The sequence below is a fragment of the Dasypus novemcinctus genome, chromosome 22 (genome assembly GCF_030445035.2).
Source record: "Dasypus novemcinctus isolate mDasNov1 chromosome 22, mDasNov1.1.hap2, whole genome shotgun sequence".
Lineage (NCBI taxonomy): Eukaryota > Metazoa > Chordata > Mammalia > Cingulata > Dasypodidae > Dasypus > Dasypus novemcinctus.
The window spans coordinates 6,142,443-6,153,042 of record NC_080694.1 but is presented as its reverse complement, the minus strand read 5'-3'; the positions used below and the strand labels follow the sequence as shown (position 1 = coordinate 6,153,042).

General features: G+C 34.0%; 1 protein-coding gene and 1 pseudogene across 1 annotated transcript; one reads left to right on the top strand and one right to left on the bottom strand.

Moving 5' to 3' along the window:
- Positions 1-364: 364 nt before the first annotated feature.
- Positions 365-2,837, bottom strand: LOC139437285 (occludin/ELL domain-containing protein 1-like; annotated as a pseudogene).
- A 3,649-nt stretch (positions 2,838-6,486) lies between these two features.
- On the top strand, positions 6,487-7,437 carry LOC139437284 (olfactory receptor 14I1-like). Its single transcript, XM_071210930.1, has one exon. It carries the CDS (start codon positions 6,487-6,489, stop codon positions 7,435-7,437), a length of 951 nt encoding a protein of 316 aa, XP_071067031.1.
- Positions 7,438-10,600: the final 3,163 nt, after the last annotated feature.

Here is a 10,600-nt window from a genome sequence, read left to right as displayed (position 1 = left end):
CATTTAATTTCATTTCATTTCATTTCATTTCATTTCATTATTTCGTTTCATTTCATTTCACCTAACAAATGTTTATTCCAGGGCAACAAGAACAGAACCTGTATCCAGGATATGGGCTGAGTTCCAGGGTCGCCGCACGGTCAAAACTGGGGATGCCAAAGGAGGTCCTGGAAGGCTTCCTGGAGGAAGGGCCATCAACACTCAGGCACCAAGGATGAGGCATCTGCAATCTGGGGAAGCCAATCCAGGCAGAGGGAACCGGAAGAGCCAAGGCCAGAACTAAGAAACTGTAGGGGCTGGGGGAAGCAGGACGGGGGCCGACCCCCCACCCTAGTATGTCCCATCCACCTGGCTGCCAGGGAGCTCAGAAGTACACAAAGCCCTGGCTGTCCCCTCATTTGTCAAATTTCTGTATCTGCCTCTTGAGGTGCCTCGGTTCACCCTTCAGGTAGTGGAAACGAGCCTGCTTGTCCAAGAAGCCGGGGTCTATCCACTTCTTCTCAAACTCCCTCCAGACACGGGCGGTGACCTGGGCTCCTTCTGGCTCCGGGGTGGGGGCAGTGAGCTCAGCAGGGCCTCCAGCTGCCAGAGCTTTGCCTGGGCGGTGCCCACCTCCTGCTGGGGCTCCAGGGACTCCAGTTTCTGGTCCTGGAATACGCCACGAGCGGCTCCGCTGCCTCTCACTGCTCACTGGTGGGTACTTAAGCTCATAGTCAGGCACCGGGTGTGGGCTGGGTATATGCCCCCCAGAGATGGCTCCGATAGGCTTCTTGCACCCAGGAGAGCCTGGGTGGGCAGCTAACCTGCAAACGCAATCTTCTTGGGTCTCGACCTCTGGGCTCCGTTTAATTTTTTCCCGCTATAAAACTTTATATAGATTAAATCATGGTATAGTCACTTTTTGGTGCAAGGTGCTTTTTAGAAAACTCAAAATATTTTTGAAATGCACGCATAGTGTTGGTTGTGTTAGTTGTCTATTACTTTAGAAGTTTTGTATTATTCTGTTGCACAAATAAACCTGCATTATTTATCAGTTTTTCTCAGATGCACACCTACACCATTTGCACATTTTAGTTAATATGAACCAAGTAACTATAAAAATTCTTATACAATTTTCTTCTGAATGTATACATCCAATAATCTTGAGTACATTATTTTATGATAAACTCTCCAATTTTTTGTGAATTATTGTAGGATCGTCACTACCAAAAAAATGCATAAGTTGTTATGTTGAGCAATATCATCATAATCATTCAGTGTTGGTGTGATTATTAATTTTACAAATTCTAGAGTTGTGTATTAACATACCATTATGATTTTCATTAGCATTTCCCTTGAAAATATACCAAGATGGAACACATACTGAGCTGTTAAACAAGTATCCATGATTCAAAAAGACTTACTTTTGCATATTTTCTCTAACTGCTATGGAATTAAATTAGACACCAAAAACAACAAAATAATTGGAAATTTAGTAACATAAATTTACCAAACTTGTGGGTCAAAAATAAATCAGAAGGAAATTTTGAAATATTTGTATATATATTTTCATGCAATAGTAAAATAAAATATATCGAAAGATGTGAAATAAAAACAAGGCAATCCCTAGAGAGAACTTTACATCTGTTAGTGCTTATTCTTAGAAAGGAGAATGTCTAAAAGCAATGGCCTACAATTACCTCTCCTAAATCCAGGAAGAGAAGAGCAAAGTTAACCGCAACTGAGTATAAAAAAAGAAGAAAATAAGAAAAAATAATAAAAATGAAAGAGTTCAAGTAAATGCTATATATGAAGAGAAAAAAAAAAAACTAAGAAAAAGTGACAAAATCAAAAGATTTTCTTTGAAATGATCAATCAAGTAGATTACCTCCCTCCCTGATCTATCAAGAATAAAAGGAATTGGAACAAATTGCAAATGCCACTAACTAAATATGGGTTATTAGTAAAAGACAGTCTACAGCAAAATATACTTTACTGCTTGAGAGGTCTTTTCTAAAAAAGGAATGTTATGGAAACAATTAACAAAAAATATTTGCTAGTGGTAAAATTTGAGTTTCAAAGGAATTTTGGGATTTTAAAGAACATGAACATGCAAGTTTCCCCAAACTTAAGGAACTTAAGGATAAGGTTGATGTTGGTCTTGAAGGGGATCCCTGTGGCTTCTCTGGGTCCTGGTCCAGTGCAGAGAACTGAAGTCCACACCAACACTTGATCGCAGCAGGGCAGAAGTTTATCCAGAAGCCGGTGGAGGTCAGGGAGCAAGTCTCAAATCTGCCCGCCTGAGCAAAAGGGGCAATGGTGTTTGTCAGAATTAGGCAAATAGCAGTGGGGTCAGGGGTGCCATTGGCTGAGTCCCCCTGCCGCCTGGGGTCTGCAGTGTGGCATCAGAGGAGGGGAGAAGGGTGACTCATAGCCTCTGTTTTTGCCCACCTTGACTGTGCTCCTTAAAGTGTGCTTGGTCTCAGCCTCCTCCATCCAGTGTGTTTTATTAGGGGGAGAAGAAAACAAGGAGCTTGTTAGGGAGCAAGAAATAGGAAATTGCTAGGGAGTGGAAAACAGGAACCTACTTTGTGACTAAATACATTTTTCATGAATAAATAATGATGCACAGCTCCATGCAGAAAAATACAGGAGTAAGATTATATATTGAAAACCAAAATATCATTTGTTAGCTCAATCTAAAAATTAAAGCTCAAGTGTAAACCATATCATATGATTGCTTTTGTTCCTTTCAATTTTAATAAATGTGACTTACCATTGTAATATATAGTGAAATACATGGTATTTGGAATATCTGCATCACTCTGTAAACCAATATTTTCCAGTTGAAACTTCATGATATTATGAAATAATGCATGAGTAAAGATATACTCAAAATTCTTTAAAAGAGCAATGAATTTATATCCTACAGAGTATGAAATTTGTTAATATGATATTAGATTAAAAATCACAAGCCTTCTTTAAGAAACCACCATTTTCTGACTTTTGGTGTAGCATCAAAAGAATATGACAATTTTCCGAAAGTGCTATGAATATACTTCTTTAGTTTTGTAACCTTATATTTGAGTGAGACCATATTTTCTTCATATTTTCAACCAAGAAAATATTGCAATAGTTTAAATGAAAAAGTCAATACAAGAATCCATTTCAGTTCTATTAATTCAGAAATTAAAGAGGGGTCAAAATGTAAAGGGGGATTTCTGCTTCTATAGATTTGATTTCTAATCACTACTCACCAAACTTCAGCCTGACTTTTATAACTCTGGTGATAAACTATAGAGGTACAGAAAGACTTCTATTTTTATGTCTTCATTTCCAGGATTTTCCACAGAGTTTCTTAGCCTCTCACACATTATACTTCTCTCCAGATTGCCAGACAGTAATAAAAATTTCAGAATAATTTCTATTGACTCTTTTCTTAAGAAAGTCTTCTTAGGGGTAATGATTTACATTCTGAAGGAAGCCTAACTTCGGTGATCACATCCTATGAGTGAAAACCTGTTTCAAAAAACATTTGGTGAGTGAGTTACACTCTGCACCTCAGCCACTCTTTAATTTTTATTTTTTACATATTTTTCTTTCGAAAATCAATTCTCGAGTATTTCATTTTCTTAAATTTAGTAGTTATTCCAAATTGATTTTTACTTTTTCGGTAAATTTTAATCTGCATATGATTTTCCTTAATGCCATAATGTTAGTACTCAATTCTTAAAAAATGAATTTTCTTATGGTTAACAAGATTTCAGGTATTTTCCATATAAAAAAAAAACATTTATATTCTGATACAAAATTGAAAATGTATTGATTTGCCTGTGAATTTGGAAACAATAATGAGTAGTCCAAAAATTCACTAATTTTATTTCAAAGAAACACTACTGTAAATTTAATTTACCTCAAGGGTATAGAGAAGGAATCCTTACCAAGCAGGAGTTGAAGGAAAGCTGGTTCTCCTGAGATTGAGATTGACAGTTAACCAGGTCTCACGGGAGGTATGACCCATAAGTGTCCTTCCAAGAGAAAAAAAATATGTATATAAAGAATCCAGAAGCAGAATGCTTGTTAAAAGTGTATCTACATGATAAGGGATTCCATGAATTTTATTCAGTGAGGAATAGGCAAGATCATGAATGTTATCCGTCTTTTAAATATTTCAAAGATATATTCATGTAATGGAAGATAATCTTCTCTCACTTTTAAGTATATTTGTATATTATATTTGATTTGTTTCTTTGATATTACCAATGAATAATTCTCTTATACAACACTGTTATGCCTCAAGATCTTTTGCACATTTAATTATTTCTTCCCCATCTGACACATTTTTGCTCATAAGGTAGGCTGGATTTTTCTGATTCAATTGTTAACTTTATGTTACTTTTTAATATGGTAACTGAAAATCTGTGTCTGAGTACATAGTTTGACTCAAAATAGTGGAAATATAATGATACCAAAATTCCCTTGATATTGAAATAGTGGAAGCAACAAGTATGAGATATTTCTTGAACCAGATTTAAAAGTAGAGCTAAGAAATTTATAGGCCAAAAAGAGTGATGGTGTCATTTCATGAAAATCTATCAAAGTAAATAAAAATCACTATTAAAGTATCCATGGAAATGTAGATTTCCAGTGTAGTTTTACAATGAGCAATTTCTGATACTTATTTGCTGGATATTATGAAGCAGCCATGCTCTCTGCTGATCATTTTAATACATTACTATATATCATCTTTTTAAAAATAGACAAGGAATTAGCAACCCCACTCATTATGCTATTGTCCACATTTTAAAATTATGAAGTAGATGTTTCCTAAAGACCCCTGAGGTATTAAGGCATTGAAGAAAAAACCTGAACTTTTGGTGTAACCATAACTTCATTTGACCATTGTGGTACATTTTGAAGGAGAAATTGTGTGGTAAATGTAATATAATTAAATTTGAGAATTTCTATAGACCAAGGAAAAAGATGCAATCTGAAGAGATAGAAGATAGGAAGGAGACTTTCATGATCAAGGACTAATGCATGATTCTGATAAAGCAAACATTAAAAAAAAAATTAAGATGTACATCTGGGTTAATTCAGTAACATTCCCCATAGGTCATTTGTATTCACCTTAACCACTGAGCAATGTTTTCATAAATAATAAAGTTTTCTACTTAACATAATTTCTTTATTCTAGAAATTGAGAATATTAGAAGAAACTGCATATAGTTGAAAGGATATTAAGGAAAGAATTCGCACAAAATATTTTAGAATAAAGTAGAAATTCATCTGGATAAAACCAATGTAAGCAAAACAATATTTTTAGTACTATATGTAAAAAAGGTCACAAAAATCGAACAATATATTGTAAAGACAAAGCATTTTCTATAAAGAAAATATTAATAAAATATCAATTCTAAACATGTATAATTAGAATTCCTTAATTCTATGTTTCTGACAAATGAAAATTAAATACTACTAACGTTCTACTTCAACATAACTATTTTAGCAATAAAATATAATGTTAAAATAAGAGTTCTTTATGTTTCAAACTGCTTTGAGACAAGCACAATTTAATACATTATAGTTAGCATATTTATTTATGAATGAGGAGATTTCTACAACCTAGAAATGCATATAGGAAAGAGACTTGACCAGAATGTGAACTTCACTCAATATTGGAATTTCATGCTATATGGTGAAAGGATTTTTTGTGTATGACTATTGTCAGCTGTGCAGGTGAGAAAATTAACTAGAGTGAAAACAAGGGAACTCTAGATACACACTCCCATCTAAATCAAATATAATTTTATGGACAGTATCACAAAGGAGGAATGAAAGAATTCATCTATGTTTCCTATAAAGCATCTAAAATTAAAGAATGTTGATGAATAATTATTTGTCTCATTTGGAATAAAACCTTAGACAATCCTCAGAACTATTCATTAACTTTATTACAGAAACAATTTCTATGCCATTTCGCCATAGCTGGGGAGATAAAGACATCCTTGTTCATGAATAAGATTCACTAACAGCTGTGTAATGGTAGAATCCTCTGGTCTATAAACAGACTTTCTCACAGAGCATGTCTGCTTTAATATTTGAAATTGTAGAAAATAAGAATATAACTGGATGTATTCAAGCTTGGTTTTAGACATATTTTAAGAAATACTGTAAATGGGGCTCAATGACTGAAAGATTATTCAACTTTAAATCTCATAGAAAATCTTTATATTTGCATATATTCTATTCTATCATGAGTGTTGTAGTTACTATAGTTCAGCAGAGTTGGGACAAAAAATGAAAAAAGAAATACCATTTATTGATTTTTAAAGACTCCCATTTCTTGATTTCCTGTAACCTGATTTCTCAATTAGAAATCTGACCTTGATGCCAATGTTTGCATATTATTTGTTGATATTGTGGATTGGCTTCATTTTGCTCTTTAGTGTTATCTTATAATTTTATACTTTGACTTCCACGTTGACTGTAGATTAAAAAGTGCACATGAGCAACGTCACCATCTTCACAGAATTTGTCCTCATGGAGATCTCAAGCTCCCGGGAACTACAAGTTGTGCAAGGTCTGCTCTTTTTAGTGATTTATCTGGGTGCATTGACTGGGAATCTTGTAACTGTTACTGTTATTGTGACTGACCCTCATCTACACTCTCAAATGTATTTCTTTATAGGAAATTTATCCCTCATCGACCTTTGCTGCATTTCAGTTACTGTTCCCAAATTCATTGTGAATTCTCTGACAGGCAGTAAACTGATTTCTCTCCCAGCATGTGCTGCTCAGATTTTCCTGTTTCTCTTCCTTGCAGCCACAGAGCTGGCCTTCCTTGTGGTGATGTCCTATGATCGCTATGTAGCCATTTGCCACCCTCTGCACTATGGACTCACCATCACCCCACGTCTGTGCACACAGGCTGCTGGTGGCTCATGGGCAAGTGGGCTGGTCTATTCTTCTATCCACACAGGTGCCATGTTCAGGCTTCCCTTCACAGGGTCTAATGTGATCCATCAATATTTCTGTGATATACCTCAAATTTTGAGAATCTCATCTTCAGATGTTCAGTTTTCTGAGTTTGTTATCGTAGCTATAAGTATAGGTCTGGGCTTATTATGTTCTGTCTTATTGTTTATGTCATATAGTAATATATTTTCAATGGTGCTTAGCATGCGTTCCGTGGAAGCCCGGAATAAAGCCTTATCCACCTGCACGCCACAGTTGGCCATTCTACTTATATTTACAATTTCTGGAATTATTGCTGCCTTAGGTCCCATTGCAGATAAAGCGTCTCTTAGCAATTTGCTCACAGGTATGTTCTACACCATGGTGCCCCCAGTTATAAACCCCCTCATCTACAGTCTCCGGAACAGAGAGATTAATACTGCTATCATAAGAATGTTCCACAGATATTTTGAGTTCCCAAATAGAGCTTTCTTTGGGTAAAAAAAAAAAAAAAAAAAAAATTAAAAATACAATTTCAAAGAAGTTTAATTTATATTTTGTATGTTTTAAAATTTGAATCTTTCCCTATAAAATTCTAAAGCTTTATACATATCTTGATATTAACATGTAACAATAACATAGAAAACTCTATCATAATTTTTCATTCTCAATTCTATATTTGTGTAATTCAAGTATTCTTCTTGAATAGGTTTTCAAATTCTAAAAATGTTTTGGAAAATTTTTATGATAGTTTAGAGCAAAATCAATGTGTGGCACCAAAAGGAAAAGATCATGCCTTCTATATCAGTGCCTAAACAGGTGCCGATGCTTCTTTTTGTATTTCCATGGTACTGGATACTGCCACCCTGAAAGAAAACATTGAGTGTTTTGGTTTAGAGAAACATTCTTTGTAAATTGCTCTCCTCAATTCACTCCCATGCATGTGTCTGCTCAAAGTAATAAAGTGATAAGAACTAGGAGACAACTATGGGATTGAGGACTCAGCATGGGTATAGCACAGAGACCTGTATTATTGTTGGAATACTAGAGATTTGTCTGCCTCATTCAAAAGGGGCTTATAAAAGTCCTGCCCTTTAACAGTATAATTTGCAAGTTTTAGGTTTTATTTTTCTCTGTGTAAAAGATGTATGCTACACTTATTTCATTCAAGCTTTTGAAAGAAGAAAAACAGGATTCATTAGTTATAAAATAGAATAGATATAGCAATAAATGATAATGAATTTGCCTGCAGAACACCATTCTTGCTAATACTATGTGATTCACTCTCCCCATAAGTAAGAGATAAAAGTTATACTCTCAAGTTTGAATGAGTTTTATTTTTGATTCCTAAATTCTTAGCCAGCATTCTTATAGCCTAAGAATATATTAGCCCTTTTATATCCAAGAATTTAATTCTTTGACGACTTCCTTTTGAACTCCAGGATCCTATGTAGAAAATGTTTACTCCATAGGAACTTAAGCTCATTTATATTCAGCTGCAAGTTGAATTTACCAAGTCTCATTATGGCTCAGTATGGATTATTTGACATAGAAGCAAGAAGTTGATCATGAACTCAGTCCTTAGTCCTCCTTTCATCAAAAGTAATAATCCTAGGAAAAATCTGAACTTTGTTAGTATTCATCTAATGTGTGAAATATATACTTATATTGTCAGTGTTTTGACAAGTGAGTGGAGCATCATATTTCTCTGTAAAATTTAATTGTTCCTGCCTGAGTTTTCTTCCTAGCTGTTTCATCTATTAAGGCATCACTGACTGATTTCCTATTCAAGTAACAACCTTGCAAAGATTAGCTATACCCTTTTGGAATCATTGCATGTGTGAATAGGTCTTTATATCTCATCAAGTATTATTTATATTTATGTTTCTATTCACATGTATAATTTCTGTCATAGTTAATTCCCTCCAGATATTTGACTATCTAGATCCATTGAGTTCTATTTCTCAGTGGCTCCTGATAAAAACCTAATAATCCTCAGGTTCTACTTCTTTCATTTTCTTGGTTATGTACATTTCTTAATATTTGATATTTCTAATTAATGTGCCTGATATGTAGTACGCTATCTTACTCAGAAAACTTAAGCTTTCTATTTCCGAAAATTTTTCTGTGGATTTTATTTATGTAATATTTAATCACCAATTTCATTTTTATCTCAGGAATAGTATGATCATTTATTTTGTCCATATTTTCAACACAATTTATTATAAAGATGTATTATGAGAAATATTCTTAACTGTTTCTTCAAACATGTGAAATGAACTTCTGATTAAAGAAATTCTCTACACATATACAATATCCTCTAATATTTTTTCTCTCTTTAGTCTGTAATATATATTTCTCATGGAACAATGCAGATGCAAAATTAGCCTTTATGTCTTTGAATATATTAATTAGACATCTTAAAATGTCATACTTTTCCATGTATGGAAAAGCATACTTTTGGTCACTTAAAATGATATCTTTATGTTTATTCTCATCAAAATCTTTATTTCTGCCAATGGTGTGCTTTATTGAGATATTTGTTCACAATTTTAAATTAGATGACTGAAGCTGCTGAGGATTTGATTTTCTCCATGCAAAGTCACAATGTTCTTTCCCTTTCTCACAGGCTATAAATTTCTCATTTTTAGGAGTCCAAAACCATGTGTTCCTCAGTCTACTTGCATGCACACTATCACCTAAGCTTCTTCCTCCATACATTGGACACCACTTTTCTTATATTGATTTCAAATTTATTAAGTCCACTCATGAGTATCTTCCTATTATATTTACCAATGATATGTATACATTCATTTTTCCTTACTATTATTTTGATGGTGTCCACATCACAATAGGAAAAATTACATTCATCTTAGACCAAATATCTATGGAAGATTTTAAGAGGACATATAACATGTAGAAGTGTACATTTCATTAAAAAATGAAGGAATGATTTCTGAATCTTGAATAGATAATCTGATGGTTAGAAACTGATTAGAGTTCAATTGTTTGATTGTTATGGGAACTCAGGAAATACTGTTTCATCTTTAGAGCATTTATGTATCCCCTTAGGTCCATATTTTTCAATTCTTGCTATGTTAACATGTTAGAATCCTGGCTTCAGGTCTAGTTGATCTGTGTGTCCCTCTCCCATCATTCTAGAGATTAGGAAATTCAAAGTTTAAATATGTCCAATCAAGAAATACACAATCCACTAGTGAATTAATGAATTAGTAAAACCCAGCTCATGATGCTACTTGTGGTCTTATGTTCACCTGTCCCATAGTTGTGTGCTAAGTATTCAGTAGGGCCAACAGCTCACAGGGGAATTCTCTCAAATACTGAGCGGTTAACAAGGTGCAAACTTGTTCCAGAAGAACACATCCATGCACATTTATCTATCACATCAGAGAAAATAATACAATAGTTCTTGGAAATGTGAATTAATGCTGTGAGCCAATTTTAAAAGAATTAATGGGGTGAATGGGGACCTCACATTTTTTTAATGTAATATTTTTAAAAAATGAATAATAAAAAAAAAAGAATTAACTACGAATTTTAGTACTAATGATTTGCACCTGTAACCATCTCTTGACATTAAATACTACATTATCCCAGGAATGCTAGTTTCAGTTTCCATTAAATAGAAAATTTTGTTTCTTGT

Bases quoted from the DNA above. Each gene is read 5' to 3' on its own strand.
- LOC139437284 (XM_071210930.1), top strand. From the start codon at position 6,487: ATGAGCAACGTCACCATCTTCACAGAATTTGTCCTCATGGAGATCTCA.